General features: G+C 38.1%; 1 protein-coding gene across 1 annotated transcript; it reads right to left on the bottom strand.

The window, feature by feature from the left end:
* Positions 1 to 3,449: 3,449 nt before the first annotated feature.
* On the bottom strand, positions 3,450 to 19,894 carry LOC122900120 (interferon-induced protein 44-like). Its single transcript, XM_044238531.1, has 9 exons — positions 18,144 to 19,894; positions 17,437 to 17,903; positions 13,176 to 13,212; positions 12,182 to 12,377; positions 10,341 to 10,490; positions 7,775 to 7,946; positions 6,629 to 6,729; positions 4,550 to 4,724; positions 3,450 to 3,487 (listed from the first exon to the last, which is right to left on the bottom strand). The coding sequence occupies exons 1-9, from the start codon at positions 18,242 to 18,244 to the stop codon at positions 3,456 to 3,458; spliced, it is 1,431 nt and encodes a 476-aa protein (XP_044094466.1). The 5' UTR covers positions 18,245 to 19,894; the 3' UTR covers positions 3,450 to 3,455.
* Between the last annotated feature and the right edge of the window lie 1,189 nt (positions 19,895 to 21,083).

Genomic DNA, 21,083 nt, shown 5'->3' with positions numbered 1-21,083 from the left:
TATACATAGTTATAGTTCTTTAATTTTCTTTGTTATATGAAATGAAGTACTCTATATAATATACCACAATTTATTATCTTTTCTACTATTGATGGGCATGTGGGTTGCTTCCAACTGGGCCTATTATGAACAAGGCTAATGCAAAAATTCTTATATGTGTATTTTGATGCACCCTACGAGTATCCTTAAGATATGTAACTGAGAGTCAAAATGCTAGCTCATGGGGTCTCTCTGCATATCGTGAACTTTACTGGAAACAATCCAAAAGTCTGTTTACAGGTGAATGGATAAAGAAATGTAGTATATTCACACAATGAAATACTACTCAGCAATAAAAAGAAAAAACTATTGTTACATACAACCATATGGTTGAATCTCAAAACAACTGAATAAAAGAAGCCAGACACGGAAGAGTATATTCTGCACGACTTCATGTATACAAATTCTAAAAAAGGGAAAAGTAACTTAGAGTGTCAGAGTATAGACCAGTGGTTACCCTAAGGAACAGAACAAGAGATGGAATAAAGAGAATGGATTACAATTTGGGGGGGGAGGGGAATAGAAATATTTGTTATCTTGACTGTCAAGACTATTTTAAGGTGCATTCATATGTCAAAACTCACTGAATGTTACACTTTAAATATATGTACTTTATATGTCGATTAAATCCCAATAAATGTAAAAAAAGAACCAAATTAGAAAATGTAAAAAAAGAACCAAATTATTTTAGTTTGGATCTTTTTCTATTACAAATTATGTAGAACATGTTTCTTATGTACTGGATATTTGAATTCCCTTTTTCTTTAGAGCTCCCTTTTCAAGTCTTCGGTTCATTTTCTTTTATATTTTAGTTTTCTTCTAGACCTATAGGATTTCTTTGTACATCCTTTTATTAGTTCTTCGCTAGTTATATGTTCTCCCAATATTGCTGTATCTTCTTACTACCTTAATGGGATTTGTTGAATATAAAACTTACAGATTTAAAAAAATAAAAATTAAAATTAAAAAAGTTACTGATTTCAATATAGTTGAATTTTCGATCTCTTTTGGTATTAAGCTTTTTTGTATCTTGTTTAAGAAATATGACTTAAAAGTTATATTTACCCCCAAGTTATAGAAGTACCCTTCTATTTTATCTTCCAAAATTCTTTTAGCATTTAGGTGCTTAGTCCACCTAAAGTAGACTTCTGCGTACGATGTGAAGGATTCACTTTTATTTTTCCCCATATGATGGCCAATTGACTAGACCATTTATGAATTGTCTGTTGTTTCTCCATTCATCTACCCTTACCATAGAACAAATGTCCAGACATGCTCGAGTCTGTTTCTGGACTCTCCATTCTGTTCCATTAATTTATTAACCCATCACAGTTAATTTATATTTCTTAATAGATCTCTTTATACCTGCTTTCCCCCTTCGTTTATCAAGAACATCTTGACTGTGTTTGATACTTTACACTGCTCTGTAAATTTTAGGATCATGTCAAGTCCTTCATGATGCTACTTCTCATTTTCAAGCTACATTTACAAATTGAAATACAGTAAGTTCCCACTATGGAATCTTTATTATTATACAAAATTGGAAAGACCCAAAATCAAATGGTTTATTTTTATGTAGCTTTAATTAGAAAAAATTTTAATGCAACAGATATGGAATATATTCTTGACCTATAAGAAAGTATTAGAACAATAACAAGATATATAAGAACAAATTATCTTCACCTATGTACAATAACACAAATCAAACAAATAAACCATCTCAGGAAAGAAGTTAGACCCAAAAGAGTAAATAGTGCATAATGTTATGTTAGGGATAAAAAAGAAAAAGACTAATCTATACAATTAGAAGTCAGAATAGTGGATATCCTATGTAGCTAGAATGGAGCTTAAAGGGAACTTCTAAAACGTTCTGTTTCTTACCTGAGTTCTAGTTTCATGGCTTGAGTCTATCAAAATGTATTGAGCCATACAATTATGAACTGTACACTTTTTATGTGTAGATACTACTTTAATAAAAAGCTTTTTAAAATTGTTAATGATTTTTAGACTTATTAATAAGACTTTATGTTCTTATAAAGAATATATTTATTCTTATATTCTAAGTTAGAAACTAGATAGAAAACTTCCTGAATTCACAAGATACATATTAAGGTGCCTCTCCAGCTCAGTTAATCCACAGTGGCCATGTCCATGATTAAATCCCTCCTTCTAATAACAAATCACTCTTCTTGGGCAAATATTATTTAAGATGGGATGATTATATTTCTCTCTCTTCTGCAGAGAAAGTGATTGTTCTTGGGGAGTAGGCATATGATTTGAACTAAATCAACAGTCCTTTTTTGGATTATTTCACAATGAAACTGGAAAAGAAAAGCCCTCTTCCTTTTTGGGTCACAAGACTGAATGAATGTCAGCTTGGATTCAGATGGCTTAAGATTTATCAAGAATGCTAGCCTGAGAGAATGACAGCAAGAGAAACAAAGAAGGAACCAGAGTGTGTGTGTGTGTGTGCGCGCGCGTGCGTGCACACACATGTGCACATGTGTGAGAAAGAGAATAGCTTTTGAATCTCTAGATTCAATCATTTCTGAGGCAGTTCAGCTCAACCCCGGCCTTTTATATGGTTTGATTATTTTTTTTAATCATGTAATTCAGGTTGAGTTTTATCACTTGTAACTAAAATAGTCATACTTGACAGAAAAATCAGACTATAGTTCTTGTCAGCTTTAATCCCCTCAAACGCTTACCAGTACTGTCACATCTTAAAAGAGGGTTTCAGATACGAAGCAAACCAAAAAATGGCCTTAGTGTAAAGAGTACACCATTAACTGGAGACCCAAAGAGAAGATCAAATAATTTGGAAATAAAAAGGCAAAATTAAGATGATGTGGGTGAAGACCAAATGATGCTGACAAAATAAAGTTTTCCAAAATCACACACCCACACTTAAGTTAAATTCAGACTTTGTAAGAAGAAACTTTGATTTTTCACAGATACAGAACATAAATCCAAAAGAAATTATGTTCATTTTTCCCACCATTAATGGTTTTAAAGATTTTATTTATTTATTTGACAGAGAGAGATCACAAGTAGATGGAGAGGCAGGCAGAGAGAGAGAGAGAGAGAGGGAAGCAGGCTCCCTGCTGAGCAAAGAGCCCAATGCAGGACTCCATCCCAAGACCCTGAGATCATGACCTGAGCCGAAGGCAGCGGCTTAACCCACTGAGCCACCCAGGCACCCTCCACCATTAATGGTTTTAAAGCCCACTGCTTCTAGTTATTTGCAGGCATTGTGATTTTCCATATGTATCTTCAACACAGACATAAATAAAACATTCCCCTTCTGTTTCAGCTACTTCTCTTTTTCCTGTGTTTTCTTATTTTTCAATTTTCAATCTTCTATGATGAGATAAAAATTATTAGTATGTGAAGGGTTCATGTATTTTTTCCTTCTTTTACACACTTGGTGATTCCTCTTCTTTGATCTCTGAGAAAAGAGAAACAAAATATTCTTACTGGATTATTTAGGGAAAAGCAACCAGAAGGAGGAAGAACATTGGCCTACTGGGGGGGTCTAAGCCAACCATCCCTGACTTTGGGAGTGCATGCTCCATGAAGAAGAGAAGACATGAAGAAACCAAGATGGTAGAGTCTGTAGTAGCACGAGAGTTTCTTAGCAGTTTGCAAGTGAGAGAGAATAAAGAAGATATGATATTCTAATTTTATTTCTCACAAACTAAAATAAAATTTGAGTATAAATTGAAACTTCTGTCTTATTTTTTTTTAAAGATTTTATTTATTTATTTGACAGACAGAGACCACAAGTAGGCAGAGAGGCAGGCAGAGAGAGAAGGAGGAAGCAAGCTCCCCGCCGAGCAGAGAGCCCAATGTGGGGCTCAATCCCAGGACCCTGGGATCATGACCATAGCCAAAGGCAGAGGCTTTAACCCACTGAGCCATCGAGGTGCCCCTCTGTCTGATCTTTGACTGAAACCGTGCAGCATGTATTCCTGAGAGAATATGAAAGAGAATACATGTAACGCTAAAATCTGAAGCCATAAATATGAAAGGCACATATGTCTACCTAGCACTCACTACATGGCATTAAGAGAAACTCTGAGGCGGAAGACACATCAAAAAAGTCAAATCAAAAAAGGCAAAAAGCAAAGATCATATCTGATCAGGAACAACGCTGATCCAATCCATTTCTGGGTCCCAAGCAAAGAAGCACATTTTGAGAGAAGAGGGCAAGGATACAACTTGGAGTGTTCACACAGTAGAAATGACAGAAGTGTATCATTTCGAAGTTTCTATCTTTAGACATGGGGGGAAAGAGAAGTAGTGCAAATTCCTAGGATGTACCCTAAGGGTGGGGACATCAGGAAATGTGAGGGAGGAGAAAACACACCCAGCCAGTGAGCTACAGGGTAGGACTCCTCACAAGACGGTGACCTACAGTGACACAGTGAACTTCCACGTACCCAGTAAATCCAAGCAGGAGTAGTCATACAGCTGACACCTTCAAATGTCAATACCATCAAATATCTACCTGTTTCCTCAGGAGGCAAATCCTCTAAGAAGTCATCTGCAGCCCACAGCATCTGTCCCAGTGCAGAGAGGATCAGAACGTCCTTTACAGGGTCCAGCTCCCACTCTGAGGTATAATTACTAACCACCAAGATGTCAGAAAGAGCAAATCCAAGTTCTCTGTGGACTGTCTCTAACTGCAATAGAGAAACAGTGACCAAGACTATTTTAGGTCAATATATACCATGAAAGCAGTAACAAATAGCAGGAGCTTGGCAGTAGTATTCCTTCGGGGAAAATAAAGATAGAGATCTGGTCCCATAAATACTTTCTTAAAGAGCTTCACAAGTCAATCTCCAGTGTCACTACCAACTTTCATCGAGAATACATGTAATAGATTTCATATGAGTTAGAAATGAAAGGTAACTAATAGTTCCATGTAGATTACATGTAGAACTATTACTAATAGTTCCATGTAGATTACTGAAGCATTTTTAATGCTTTATGCAACTTCCCTGTTTCTTATTCAAAGTTATTCTCATGATTAGCCAATTTTACTAGATTAGCTTAGTATGCTATTTTAATTCTTGCTTAGACAAATTTATCTGGGGATTGACACTGCTTGGATTTAAAACAGGGCTCTGTTATTTCTCGTCACTGTCAAAAACACTAGCAAATACTTTACTCTCTGTGTGTTTGTTTCCTCATCTATAAAATGTGGTAATGTCAGTCCTCATCTCACAGGGCTATTGTAAATATTGAATAAGAAAATTTATCACATATTTAGTGCTCAACAAATACTAGCTATCATTACATGTTCCCAACTGGTATTCCCAAATCCAGGTTCCTTTCGACTACAATCCATTCTACATGTAGTGGTAGATTAATTTTTGTGATGAGTCAGTTTGGCTATATCACTACTTTTTATAGCTGCATTATCTACAATAGCCAAATTATGGAAAGAGCCTAAGTGTCCACTGACTGATGAATGGATAAAGAAGATGTGATTCTCATATATATATATATGTGTGTGTATATGAAAAATCTTGCCATTTACAAGATTGCAATTAGAGAGTATTATGCTAAGTGAAATAATTTGGAGAAAGACAAACACCATACAATTTCACTCATATGTGGAATTTAAGAAGCAAAACAAATGAGCAAAGGGTAAAAAGAGAGAGAGAGAAACTAAGAACAGAGAGAACAAACTGAAGGTTACGGGGGATGGGGGGGACAGGCTAAATCCGTGATGGGGATTAAGGAGGGCATGTGCTGTCATGAGCACTGGTGATGCATGGAAATGCTGAATCACTACATTGTACATTTGAAACTAATATTATACCGTATGTTAACTCACTGGAATTTAAATAAAAACTTAAGAGAAAAAAATTGCTATGATTCCCCATAATGTGCCCAATGACGTAAAGTCACCTCATGCAAATATAACTTCTTTATCTCCCCCTACAAGGATTCGGCTCTCCACTAACCTGAATGACTCCATGCTTCCCACTCATACTGCCTCTTCCTACACTACGGTATTGACTTGGGCTACATTCATAGCCTGATTTTTTTTTGTCCCCTTTTGTCTCTTCACCTCCCCAAATCCTCCTCCTCTTCGAAACCTATTTTCCAGGGACCTCCTTCACACAATATTTTCCTCCTCTAAACTTTCGATTTTATTTTGAATCCCTTCATAAGATTTATCATACTCATACTCTGTCAATTTTTTCTATCCCTCTCCCCCACCCTCTCACCTCCACCGATAAAATTATAACCTTTTGAGTGCAGAGAAATTGTTTTAATTACTGTGTATCTAGTTAGCGACTATCACACTGACTCAATTATGAAAAGCAATCAATAAATATTTGTTGAATTGAAGCTATTTGGGTTAAATTATAATGAATGGAATGATCTGTGTCCATGTAAAGATGAATATATATTTAATTTTTAAATTTGAGACGTAAGTCTGAATTACCCAAGAAATTATTCTAAATCTTAAGTTCAATAGGTGACCATTTTTATTTTTATTCACAGCAATATGATGTGATTATAGTGACATATCTCAGAAAATGTGTCTGCAAAGAGGAACATCATTTATTACCTTAGGCTTCACAAGCATACATTTGTATATGTCTCCAAGGTCACCTCTGCTAATCAGGTCCATGCTATCCACATGAGTGAGCAAAACCACATGTGCTACACCTAGGCCAAACAGATACTTGTCACTTTGATCATTAAAGACAGCATCAGTATGTTTCAGTTAACCAGGGATCAATTATGCAACAGGCTATCTGTGGAGCAAGTTCAGAGATTTGGGAAGACTCACCATCCCTTAAAAATGCACCGCTCAAGTACTCATTAATATCATAGGAAATTCCCTTCATTGCTTTTCATGGTAAGAAAGGTGGCTTCAAATGAAACCACCTTTTGGAAGAGATAACTGAAGAGGTAACTAGTGATACTACAATATTGTTGATTGGTCTCCTATCCCGTCCAAACGGTTGTTTTTATGGAGACTACAGAAAAGAGATCTCACAAGCAAGATGGGGGAGAATCCTCCAGAAGTCAAAAGCAAGTGTGAAAGCATCACAAGTAAATTGTTCTATGACAATGCTAGCAAGAACCTCCCTGCACACCTCACTGGCAAGGTTTCAAATTACAGTGAGCAAGTAAATCACTCCATGCTTCTAACTTAATCAAAGCTGTGACAAACTGGCTCTTTTCCCGACAGAATGGGTAATAAAGCCAAGAAAAGCCAGTATGGGGCACCTTAATTCCCCGATCCTGTCTACCTTCCCCTAAGCCTTTATGCTACCCAGCCCTACCTAACATCTTATTTCCCTGCCTTTTTTCTTACTGATATACTGTTTTCCATTTCTAATCATTTAAGGCCCAAGAGGAAATCTAGAACTTTTGGTAAATGAATCTATGTTAGGATACAGTAGTAACAGGTAGTGAAGACTGTGTTAAATTCTTCAAATATATTGATTTGTTTAATCCTTATAATAAATCTCTGAGATAGGTGCTACCCTTTTACTAATTTTCTAGATTAGGAAATCGAGACATAGAGAATTTAGGTTATGGCACAAAGTCATACAGCTGTCGAGTGCTTGATTTGTTTGAACCACACTGATGGGCCACAGAAGATTCACATTTGCAATTTCTCAAATTTTTCATCCTGTTCTAAAACCATTCTACAATATAGTCTAATTAACTGCCCTCAATAGCAGAGTGGAACAAGACTCACCACACTTTATCAACTCCCTTCGAATTTTTTTGATCTTTGCCATCATGTCACGAGAGAGGTGTTCAACAGAGTTGATGTCAAACACAAGTGCCACACAATGGATTCTGTCCTTCAGCAATGGGTTGTCAATATAGTTACTATGAACCGGTGTGATTGGTTTTGTGGAATTAAACTGCAAGGTAAACATAACGCAACATTTTAATTCCATGGATATATTCATGAGCGCGTATTATATATCAGGCAGTGTGCAAGTCTCTGATATTATGAGGCTAACAATCCAGTAGAGAAGACAGTCTGTGCAAGTAGCCAGCACCCCATTCCCTCAGTCACATAAAGTTTCCAAAGAAGTGGACACGTAATCTGGGAGCTGAAAAGTAGGGGAAGTTAGTCTGATAAAAGGAATGAGCACATGGCCAAAAGCATTCTAGATAGAACCAATGTGGGCAAGGTGGAGGTGAGAGCCTTCAGAAAGAAATGTGGTTTCACCACACAGAATGCAAGGGCTGAAAGTGGTTCAAAATGAGATGCATTTACTCTTGAACTAGCAATCCTTCTGCTGGGAATCTGTCACAGGTATGGCAGTAAAAATACTAAATGATGCATGCACAAGTCTATTAACTTCAGGACTACGTGTAGTGGCAGGATTCTAAAGTACCAATAACACAGAGTAGTTGATGACTTCTCTAAAAAGAGGAGAACCACAGACCTGTATTTTCTTATATTGTAAAAAAGGAAAGTACACCATAAATTTTTATATATTTTTTAAGATTTTATTTATTTATTTGACAGACAGAGATCACAAATAGGCAGAGAGGCAGATGGGGGCTGGGAGGAGAAGGATCCCTGCTGCTGAGCAGAGAGCCCGATGTGGGGCTCGATCTCAGGATGCTGGGATCATGACCTGAGCCAAAGGCAGAGGCTTTAACCCACTGAGCCACCCAGGCGCCCCTTATATGGTTATTTATAAGAAAAAGGAAGAAATGTATTTGAAGGGCCAGAGAAAGGAAATAGATTGACTACATCCTATTTTGTAAAGCTGACTTTAGACTATATTTCAGTACACCAAACCTAACTGTATGTGGTTTGAGTAAATGTTAGTTGACTAGGAAGGGTGGGTTAGATGTCTGTCATCAGAGTATTGGTGTACTTGCTATGATCTATGGATTAAATGTTAAGATGTACTAAATTTGATTCCAAGGAATACAGGGAAGGGGAAAGTGGATAGACACAGGTGATGAGCCATGAGTCAAAAATTGATGAAGCTGAGTAAATGGGAATTCATTAAATTGTTTGTCTACTTTTGCATCGTTTAAAATCCCCTAGGGAATTCATTAAATTGTTTGTCTACTTTTGCATCGTTTAAAATCCCCTATAATAAAGCTGTTTTTTTTTAAAAAAAATGAATATTGAAAAATAAACTTTCCCTCTACAAGACAATGCTGTACTAAAGAATGAAAGCCCTTGTATGAGTAGAAAAATAAAACATTTTGTGTTTCTGGATAAGAACACTGGATATGTAAAGATGTAAATCAAATTTTGATATAAAATTTTAATGTAATTCTAATCAAAACAACAACAAATCAAACACAAACAGGCTCACTTAGAAAAGTATATTGTGAAAATAGTGAGAAAATCAAATGCAAGAAATAAATAATGAATATGACTTGTCCAGTGAGGTATCAAGACACAGTAGATTGCTATCGTAGTTACAACAATTAAACGATGTGGTAATAGAAAGAGTATCATAGGGGCACCTGGGTGGCTCAGTGCGGTAAGCTGCTGCCTTCGGCTCGGTTCATGATCTTAGGGTCCTGGGATCGAGTCCTGCATCGGGCTCTCTGCTGAGCGGGGAGCCTGCTTCCCTCTCTCTCTCTCTCTGCCTGCCTCTCTGCCTACTTGTGATCTCTCTCTGTCAAATAAATAAATAAAATCTTAAAAAAAAAGAGTATCATAAAGGAATTGATAAATACATCAACAGAACAAACCAATCCCTGTATTTGGTAGGGAAGAGATGCAAAGGCATTCAAGGAAAGATGCTGGCACGACTGTTCATTTGGAAAAAGGTAAAGTAATGATTAATTAAAAATCTAAATGTCTATACAAAGGACTAGAAAGTTTTTAAAAAATGACAGACTAAAGTAGTTTTCTCTTTAATCCCCCCTTCTCCTGTCTAGAACACAGACAGGGCTCAGTATGAACATCTGGAGAGCATTAAAGATGAAAGCCACACGTCTTAGTCAGCTTGGGCTGCCATAATAAATTACCATATTTGGTGCCATGAAGAACAAAAATTATTTCTAACAGTCCTGGGACTAGAAAGTCCAAGATCAAGGTGCTAGCAGATTTGGCCTCTGATGAGAGCCCTCTTCCTGGTTGGTAGATAGCTACCTTCTCATTGTGTCTTCATGTGGCAGAGAGAAAGATCATCTCTCTTTTTATCTCTTCTTGTAGGACACTAATCCCATTCATGAGAGATTTACCCTCATGACCTAATCACCTCTCAAAGGCCCCACCTCCTAATACCATGACCCATATACCAATATCTAAGTGATTAGCCCAATCATACCTGGTATCTGTCCGAAATGTGGCCTTTTAGGATGTAGACTATGTCATCCATGCACAGTCCTTCTTCCTTCTCACCCAGCCCCATTGAGTCACACAGAATAAATGGCAGGGCATTGCCAGATCCCTGATCCTTAATGGAATACGTCCTGTACTACAGAGGAGAAAAAAAGCAATTTTAAGAGTACATTTTTTTGGGCAGCTGCCTTCGGCTCGGGTCATGATCCCGGCATCCTGGGATCGAGTCCCACATCGGGCTCCTTGCTCAGCAGGGAGCCTGCTTCTCCCTCTGCCTCTGCCTGCCACTCTGTCTGCTTGTGCTCACTCTCGCTCCTCTCTCTCTGACAAATAAATAAATAAAATCTTTAAAAAAAAAAAAAAGAGTACATTTTTTAGTTGCAAATGGAGATAAAGTCTACATGGAATGAAGTCAAATAAACTTTGACAAAGCAGGAAAAAATATACAGTGGAAAAAAAGACAGTCTTTTCAATAAATGGTGCTGGGAAAATTGGACAGCTATATGTAGAAAAATGAACTCAACCATTCTCTTACACCATACAAAAAGATAAACTCAAAATGGATAAAAGACCTCAACGTGAGACAGGAATCCATCAGAATCCTAGAGGAGAACACAGGCAGTAAACTCTTTGATATCAGCCACAGCAACTTCTTTCAAGATATGTCTCCAAAGGCAAAGGAAACAAAAGGGAAAATGAAGTTTTGGGACTTCGTCAAGATCAAAAGCTTCTGCACAAGCAAAGGAAACAGTCAACAAAACAAAAAGGCAACCAATGGAATGGGAGAAGATATTTTCAAATGATAATACAGACAAAAGGCTGATATCCAGGATCTATAAAGAACTTCTCAAACTCAACACACACAAAACAGATAATCATGTCGAAAAATGGGCAGAAGACATGAACAGACACTTCTCCAATCAAGACATACAAATGGCTATCAGACACATGAAAAAATGATCATCATCACTAGTCATCAGGGAGATTCAAATCAAAACCACATTGAGATATCACCTTACACAAGTTAGAATGGCCAAAATTAACAAGACAGTAAACAACACGTGTTGGAGAGGATGTAGAGAAAGGGGAACCCTCTTACATTGTTGGTGGGAATGCAAGTTGGTGCAGCCACTTTGGAAGACAGTGTGGAGATTCTTTAAGAAATTAAAAATAGAGCTTCCCTATGACCCTGCAATTGCACTACTGGGTATTTACCCCAAAGATACAGATGTAGGGAAAAGAAGGGCCATCTGTACCCCAATGTTCATAGCAGCAATGGCCACGGTCACCAAATGGTGGAAAGAACCAAGATGCCCTTCAATGGACAAATGGATAAGGAAGATGTGGTCCATATAAACTATGGAGTATTATGCCTCCATCAGAAAGGATGAATACCCAACTTTTGTATCAACATGGACAGGACTGAAGGAGATTATGCTGAGTGAAATAAGTCAAGCAGAGAAGGTCAACTATCCTATGGTTTCACTTATTTGTGGAGCATAAGAAATAACACGGAGGACATGGGGAGATGGAGAGGAGAAGGTAGTTGAGGGAAATTGGAGGGGGAGATGAACCATGAGAGACTATGGGCTCCGAAAAACAATCTGAGGGTTTTGAAGGGGCAGGGGGTGGGAAGCTGGGTCAGCCTGGTGGTGGGTACTATGGAGGGCATGTATTGCATGGAGTACCGGGTGTGGTGCATAAACAATGAATTCTGGTACACTGAAAAGAAATTTTAAAAATATAAAATTAAAAAAAAAAAAGAATTTTCAAAACTACTTAACTTGAACAAAGAAGCAAAGGCTGAGTGACTTTGAATGGACATACCTTGTCAGATACCCCAGTTGTATCAGAGCCCACCAGAGCCTGGTGTGTTACGTGGCCTCGGAAAACAGACTTTACTGAGTTGAAGAAGCTAGACTTCCCAGCCCCAGTGGGACCCAGGAGTAGAATCCGTATTTGGTGAACGAGGCCTCCATAAGGACTGTAGGTTTTCATGTCATGCAATAATCTCTCATGGAGTCTGTTCACAGAGAGTACATCACAAGAACTTACCATAAGTTTTCCTAGAATTCCTTTTCTTTTCTTATATATTATTTTTTCTTTTTGATTAGCAACTTGCTTTCCTGTTGAAAGGACAAGCAGCTATCCTACTTCAAATCCTACTATAAAAGAAGAAAAAAGCAAAAATAACACAACTAAAGCCAACCAGACATAAAACCTTTCAGATTTAAGCAACCAGTTCATATAAACCTAATAATAAATATGAACTGTGTTATGAAGATAACTTATCAATAATATTATCAATAATAAATTTCAAATAATAAATTTCAAATAATAAATTTCAAAAAGCACAACATAACGTGTGACTTTTGAAGTTTATGTAAGTAGATAATTTCTAACATGTTCTTGAAGTTCATTTAAGTATCCTCTACCTACCAGCCAGCCTTTCCAACGCAATTCCCTCAAGTAGTTGAAACTGTAACTTCAAAAGTCTAAGCAAAAATGTAGACATGCAGCCAAATAATTATTTTCCTTCAAGTATATAAAAACATTAGGTGTGCTTTCCCTTTACCCGGCATTCTTTCTATTTTAACACTGGTATTATCAAATAGTTTTATGATTATAAATATAATTATAGTTTATTCTTGATGATCCAAAAGTTACGTTATAATCTATGTTACCAATTTGACAGAACTTATTATTAAAAAAAAAGTCTAAGATAATAAACAGAATAACAGAACATTATTTTAATTGACTTATTTTATAACATACAATATATAATATTTAAACTAAAAACATGATTTTGACATTGACTTACTGAGTAATCCCTTTCATGGTTCTTTTATCCAATAAATCTAGGGAAATAAAGAAAAATGAAAAGCACAAGTTGTTGAATGATGGTCTAAATGAATGTCAATGCATTCACTAGGGTAAATTACAGAAATAGCTTTTCCATGACAGCAGCACAGTACAACGAAAGCAAGAGGAGAAAATTCTGCAAATCCCCTTAATATCTCTTTCGAAGAATCTAGTGCTAGAGGGAAGGTGGGCACTGTAAGACTAGTTGCCCACAGATCTCTTCTCACCCAATTACTCAGCAGTAGGATGTGGCTTGCCCCAACATGGGAAATGAGAACTGGGGTCCTTTCTGAATCAAAGAAGCAAGGCGTAAAGGCAGGGGAACAGGCCAAGAAAAGACTGGGAATACTTTAAAATAGTTCCTCTCCATAATCCAAGAGGTCTGAAAGGGATAATGTACAGAGATACAAACAAAAAAACCACAGACACCAAATCTTCTCTAAAACCTACTGTCTACGGCTGGAGTTCCTGGAACTTCCAGTCCAATTGATTTTCTTTGTGGCTCCAAAGAGAGTGCAGGACGCCTCCCTCACCCAATCAGAGCACAGCGAGTGGTTCAAGGGAGAGCGGAGGACTTTATGTGAACCAGTGAGACTCAGACCCAGAATTTCACTTCCTGTGAAGAGATACTCTTCAGTGGTAGATTTAAAACTGGACGGACCAGGGGCACCTGGGTGGCTCAGTGGGTTAAGCCTCTGCCTTCGGCTCAGGTCATGATCTCAGGGTCCTGGGATCAAGCCCCACATCGGGCTCTCTGCTCAGCAGGGAGCCTGCTTCCCCGACCCCCACCTCTCTCTGCCTGCCTCACTGCCTACTTGCGATCTCATTCTCTCTCTCTCTCTCTCTCTCTGTCAAATAAATAAAAATAAAATCTTAAAAAAAAAAAAAAAAAGCTGGAGGAATCAGCTGCAGGGTGTCTGGATGGCATAGTGGGTTCCGTGACTGACTGGGTTTCCGCTCAGGTCATGATCTCCCAGTAGTGGGACCGAGCCTGGGTCAGGATCCATGCCCCACGTTGGGCTCCATGCTCCGCATAGCAGCTGCAGTGGATTCTCCCTCTCCTTCCCTCACTCACTCAGCCTCCCTGTCTCTAAAATAAATAAATGATAAATAAAATCTTTAAAAAAAAAAAAACAACTGAAAGGATCAGGTGTAGCGACGCTGGCAATTCTCTACACTACAAAAAAATACTGTGTGAAACATTTAAAAATATGGCTACACATATGGACTGAAAACCTCTTTAAATGACCAAAAGTAAAAATAGTGAAGACTGGGGCACCTGGGTGGCTCAGTGGGTTAAGCCGCTGCCTTCGGCTCAGGTCATGATCTCGGGGTCCTGGGATCGAGTCCCACATCGGGCTCTGTGCTCGGCAGGGCGTCTGCTTCCTCCTTCTCTCTCTGCCTGCCTCTCTGCCTACGTGTAATCTCTCTCTGTCAAATAAATAAATAAAATCTTTAAAAAAAAAATAGTGAAGACTACATACAATGACTATAATAAAACGAGAGAAGAGTTAAGTGTACACAGTTAAGAGACAAAAGCCACTTCTTGGGACTTTTACAAAGCACCTCTTAACTTTAACATCCAAAAGGAAATTCAAAATCAAAACTGTAAATATATAGAAGTTAACCAGAATATAAACATTTTGTATCAACCTTGTGACAAAAGTACACTTTGTTAATAACAAGAAAGAAGGAAAGTTTTGAAAATCGAAAATAGAAACAGAAAAGACTACAGAAACAAACCTTAGAAATATTAGAAGGAATTAACCAAAATACAAGGCAAACTTTATAAGTTAAAAAAGGATAAATTAATATAGTAATTGGCTTAAACTGTAAAATATATTACTAACTAGTTTAATCAAAGTAAACCAGATTCACAAAATATTATGCCACAGTTCACGTGCCAAAATGATTACATATTGTAACAAAAAGTGTTGGGAAAAATTTAGAAGTGACAAAAACTCTCATATACTGCTGTGGTGAGGGCAATTGGTATTGGAAAGCTTTGTCAGTATCCACTGAACCTGAGCACACACCAATCCAATGACCCAGAAATTCTGTATACGTATTCTTTAAACAATACGAATGTGTGAACCAAAACACATATACACGAAGGCCTAGAGATTCTATGGATTTATGAGGCATGTCTTCATGGGAATGTCACGTAAGCTGATTGTCTTGATCTGCTCAGGCTGCCATACAAAATACCATAAACTAGGACAACACAAAATTTACTTCTCACAGTTCTGGAAGCTCAGGAGACCACTGTGAAGCAAGGTAGATTTCATCCTGAGGCCTCTTCCCTTGCCTTGTAGGTGGCCGCCATTTCATTGTGTTCTCTTATGACCTCTTCTTACATATTCAAGGGGAGAAAGTAAGCTCTCAGGTGTCCCTTCTTAAACGAATGTGTCCTATTGAATTAAGACCCCACTCTTAGGACCTCATTTAACCTTAATTACTTCCGTAGAGGTCCCGTCTCCAAGTATAGTCACACTGGGAGTTAAGGCTTCAACATATGAGTCTTGGTTGGGGGCAACATTCAGTCCATAGCACTGACATACAAACGTTCCATAATATAACCACTCTTCAGTACTTAAGGTGACCCACAAAGTTCAAAAAAACAACAGGCAGGTTGTTTTACAACGCTGCCTATTGTTTTATCCAGAAAGCATATGTCTAAAATGCAAAGGAAGACCCTATGAGCCATGCAGAATATTCTTATACCTTTTCTGCCTTCTCCAAGATTTCTGACTGCTTTTAACCTTATCCATGAAATGATTAGTCAAGCCTGATACTGGGAAAGATATCCGAATTGTAGAGGTCTGATTTTATAATCCACTCCCTTGTTTATAGCTCAATCCCTCAAACATAATGTTGAATGTAAGAGGCCAGACACACAAGAGTGCACATTGTGAAAGGATTCCACTTATATAGAATTCAAAAAGAAGAAGTAATTAGTGTCAATGAGCCAAAGTAATAGTTATCTTTGGTTGGTAATAACCACGAAGAATCAGCAAGGAGCTTTTTGAAATGATGATAATAATCTTATGTCTTCATCCTAGTAGTAGCGACATTAGTGTGTCTAGTTTATAAAAGTTTGTCAATTGGTACATTTATCAATTGTGCATTTCTCTGTTTATGTGTTATACCTCAATAAAAGTTTCCTTAACTGATCCAGGATTGTCAACATCATGACATATCCAAGTAAACTGACCAGACATCAACAAAATTTTTTAGATGTTTGAGGCAGCCATGAAGTAAGATCAATCATTCAAAGGGAAACGATAAAAACAAATAAGTAAGTCTGGCCCTAGGTTTTCCACAGCAATATCAGTACTGTGAAAACATTACAAATCCCCAAAGAATTATGTACTCTGGTGATCATTCAAGTATAAAGACCACAGACAACTAGTTTGGAACATGCAAATACTCAAGAGATATTATTTCCAGGGCCCCTTCTTTTAAATGGATAGACATAAATAACTGTTTCAGAGATAAAATGTAAATGGCCAATACACATAAACTTGCTAATAATAGGGAATAAGCAAAGAAGAAAATGGGAAACCATCTTTTGACCATCAAATTGCAAATATTCCAAAGTCTGATAATATCAAATATTGGCAAGTAGATAGGGAAATAGGCATTTCTATAACACTCTTGGGCAAAGTATAAAAGCCTTTGAGATGTGTCTATCAACGTGCAAATGTAAATCTTTCTTAAACAACAAACCCACTTCCAGGAAGTTACTATAAAGAGTATTTTTGTGTACAGTTATATTCACAAATACATTACAAAAGCATTGCTTCTAACAGCAAATATTGGAAACAATGTCCTTTAGCAGAAAAATAAGTATATTCATTTTGGTCTTTTAATATAATGGATACAGTAGGGAATTGCAAGATCTAGTACCAGTCAAGAGAAGGTTGAGGTTTGGTTTCATTCCGAAAGAATCTCAGTCTTTAAGTTTGCTGCCTCTCCCCTATTCCTTCTCCTTCTACCTTCCCTCCCTCTCCCTACCCCATCCCCCACACAAACACACTCCAGAAAATTCTGTATATGCTACTTTTGACCAGGGTTGGGTCTCAGCAAAAGAGGTATGGCCGGGTTTCAGTCTGGGTCACCCAGAGATAAGGACATTCTTTCCTTAAAGAGATGGGTTGCCTCAAATCCTCCAAACATTCAGGAGAGAACTCTATAAGAGCCTATCTGATTAAACCTACCTTCACAACGAAAAACTTCACATTCCTCAAGGGAAATAGGTTGATCTTGAGGCAGTCCAAGTTTTTTAGCTGTATCTAAGCTTACAGTCGCTTTTTTTTCCCTCAGATTTAGGAGGAACCATAAACTATTACTACAGCTTACACTATATTCATAAAGAAAAAAAGATGGTGAGTGTGCTCCTACATCACATTCTGAAATTTCATTCTCTTGAAAGGCAAAAAGGACAACGGGAACTGTGTCATCTCTCTTGTAATTCTCTCTTATATAGGCCCCCCAAACATAACATCCACCATAAATCACCATCAGAGTAGGCCCTTGGCCACAGCATCTCTTAAGACAATTAGATCCAGAGAATTCATGGACACTAGCTTTATAAAGAAGGGTAAACCGTTTTCCTCCAAAGTAATTCTGCAGCTTCTTTTCTTGCATCGCCGTCAAACGAGTCGCCACTGCCATGCTTCTCAATCTGGCAGAAAATCAAACATACTTTCCATTAAATATTGAAAACCAGGTAACACATCCCGGCATGAAGCTTGTATATATATGCCTCTTACGTACTCTACGTTACACTTAAGGTGAGTAATAAGAAGATGAGCAGATAACAGAAAAATTACTCGCTTTTCATTCTAAAAAAAAATTTTTTTTAATTAAAAAAGACTATTATTGGCAAGTGGCTAGGAAAAGTAGAAAGCAGCACGTCATTTACCTGTTTGTAGAACCTCTACACGGACTGAGGCTGAGTGTGGCTGCTCTGTTTGGACGGCTAAGCCGACTCAGAAATCCACACAGAACATTCTTCAGCAGCATCCGGGGCTCAGGCACTCGGAGGAGAGGAAAATGAAACTTAGTAAGGCCCAGCCCACTGGGCAGAGTGCCAGCTTCCTCCCGCCCAGGAGCGGGGAGGGGAGACGGGAACTGCTCCGGTTAATTTTACACACTCGGGTCAAATAAAAACATTAGGAGAATCAAAGAATTGAAGTCAGAGAGACGAAAACCTAACAGCCCACTAGATTTTTAAGCGACTTCTTTAAAGGAAAATTCAATCCGTTTATGTATGTTGAAATACAAAAAAAAAAAAAAAAAAAAAGTGCTGTTAATTCCTACGCCAGGGCGCATGCCTCAAATTCATCCACTTCTCTGTTATCAACTGACTTCCTCTCCGCGGGTCCACTGTTTTCTGCATTGCTTGCGGGCAGGAGGAGTTGGGGGAGACAGATTTCAGAAAAAAAAAAAAAAGAAAGAAAGAAAGAAAAAAGCAAAACACAGATTGCTGACAAGCTGTGCCAGAGGAGCCACGATCCCAAACAGAGAACACTGAGCAAATACAGAACGCTTTTGGAGATCAGCCAGTGTTAAGGGCCATGTCACCACCCTCTGAAAACCTCCCCACGGTCGGGTCCCGCTTCTCCCTGATTCAAACAAGCAAGAGATTCTTTTTCATTTTGCAGACCGTCTCAAGAACTTAGAACGAAGCGGGAGGATCTAACATCGCTTGGCAAACAGCTTTCAGTTCACTAAGGAAGCCAGGAATCTTCATGTTTGACAAATTACTTGTAACATCAGTGGAATAGAAATTTTATTAAAAAAATGGCTTAGCGCCTTAATGATAAGGAAATGAGACATGGAGAAGATCACTTGTTAGTCTCTAGTTAGCTCATATTCTTCTAAGATAGAATTGGCATTTAAGGCAGAGTTTCAAACCAGCCTCCAACCCCCCCTACACACACAAATAATCCATAATTCAGGTAGCCCTTGCTCATAAATTACATCATTTGAATGAACAATCACCTTCCAAAAATTAATATTCCCAGCTCTCTTTTCCTTGAGCTTTTGGAAGACACCAACCCCCAACATGAGCTCAGAGGTGTGACAGGTCCCCTCTAAAGACCTGTGTTGGAGGGCAACTGGGTGGTTGGGTTGGTTACACGTCCAAGTCTTGGTTTCAGCTTGGGTCATGATCTCAGAGTGGTGAGATCAAGCCCCACATAGGACTCCACACCAGGCATGGATCACACTTAAGATTCCCTCTTTTGCCCTCTCCTTCTTCCCCAGTCCCTTCTCCCTGCTTGTGCATGCGTCTTCTCCCTCTCTCAAAAAGAAATTGTTTTAAAACTTCGACCATTATATTTACACACCATTATTTAACATAGCTTGTTCTTCTTCTTTGCCATCTTCACCCCAATTCCTACAATCTCTATCTGCAGTTTTGCTGACACTGTTATTCCTGTCCCGGAGTCTGGAACCAGCTCAAATCCATTGTGTGAGCTGTGTTGGGAAAGCATGTGGGGGACAAGCAGCTGGATATTGGCCATAATCCTAATTCTATTGTCTGGCTGCCCCCAGTGGTCTGCATTTTCTCCAACATCACAAGATTTTGCAAAGACCTACAGGTAGTATGCCAGCTTCCACCTTGCTCAGATTGATATAATTGATTTAAACAGACTCCTGACTATCCAGAACTGATGGTTGCTAGAGAGGAAGTGGGCAGGGGATGTATTAAATGGGTGATGGGGACTAGAAGTGCAGTCGTTGTGATGTGCACTGGTTGTTATATGGAAGTGATCAATCACTAAATCCTACTCTTAAAACTCATAGTACACTATGTGTTAACTGGAATTTAAATGAAAACTTGAAATTACTAAACAAATTAAATTTAAATTTAAATAAATAAATAAGACTCAAGAAATTTGTTTCCAGATTTCATGGGTTACTCAAGAACCAGTAGATTTTAATACCAAATAAATAAAAATCCCCAGAAAAAACAAACAGAAAGATATATAAAATTAGGTAAGTTATTTAATGCAATGATTTGATACATGTATATATTATAAAATAGTTGCCACCATAAGGTTAGTTAACATCCATCATCCATTACCTCAGATAATTACCTTTTCTGTATATGTGATGAGAACATTGAGGGTCTACTCCCCTAGCAATTTTCAAGTACATAATGCTGCATTGTTAGTCACAGTCACCATGTTCTACATTAAATTCCCAGAATATTTTCATCTTGTAACTGGGTATTTTTACCCTTCAACCAACATCACCCCATTCCCCTCATTCCTCAGCCCCTGACAACCACCATTCTACTCTGTTTCTATGAGTTAGGCTTTCCAGGATTTCACATATACGTGAGATTATGGTCTCAAATAGCAAAATTTCCTTCTTTTTATGGCTGAATAATATTCCAGGGTGTGTGTGTATCTGTGTGTGTGTGTGTGTGTGTGTGTGTGTGTGTCTGTGTATATATACACCAAATTTTCTTTTTTTTACGATTTTATTTATTTATTTGACAGAGAGATACAGCAAACAGCGAGAGAGAGAGAACATAAGCAGGGTAAGTGGGAAAGGGAGAGAAGCAGGCTTCCCACTGAGCAAGGAGTCCAATACAGGGCTCAGTCCCAGGACCCTGGGATCATGACCTGAGCCAAAGGCAGACACTTAATGGCTGATCCCAGACGCGCCAGCATACCAAATTTTCTTTCTCCATTCTTCTGCCAATAGACACACTTAAGTTCAAACAGTCACTTTTTAATGCCACAGCCCACCCCACCCACCCACCACACAAAATCTCTAGTATTCTTAGTTTCCCAAAGAAGACAATAATTCTGACTAAAAGTACATTAGATGGCTTTAATATAGATAA

The sequence above is a fragment of the Neovison vison genome, chromosome 2, assembly GCF_020171115.1.
Source record: "Neovison vison isolate M4711 chromosome 2, ASM_NN_V1, whole genome shotgun sequence".
Lineage (NCBI taxonomy): Eukaryota > Metazoa > Chordata > Mammalia > Carnivora > Mustelidae > Neogale > Neogale vison.
This window is presented reverse-complemented; position numbering and strand designations above follow the sequence as displayed.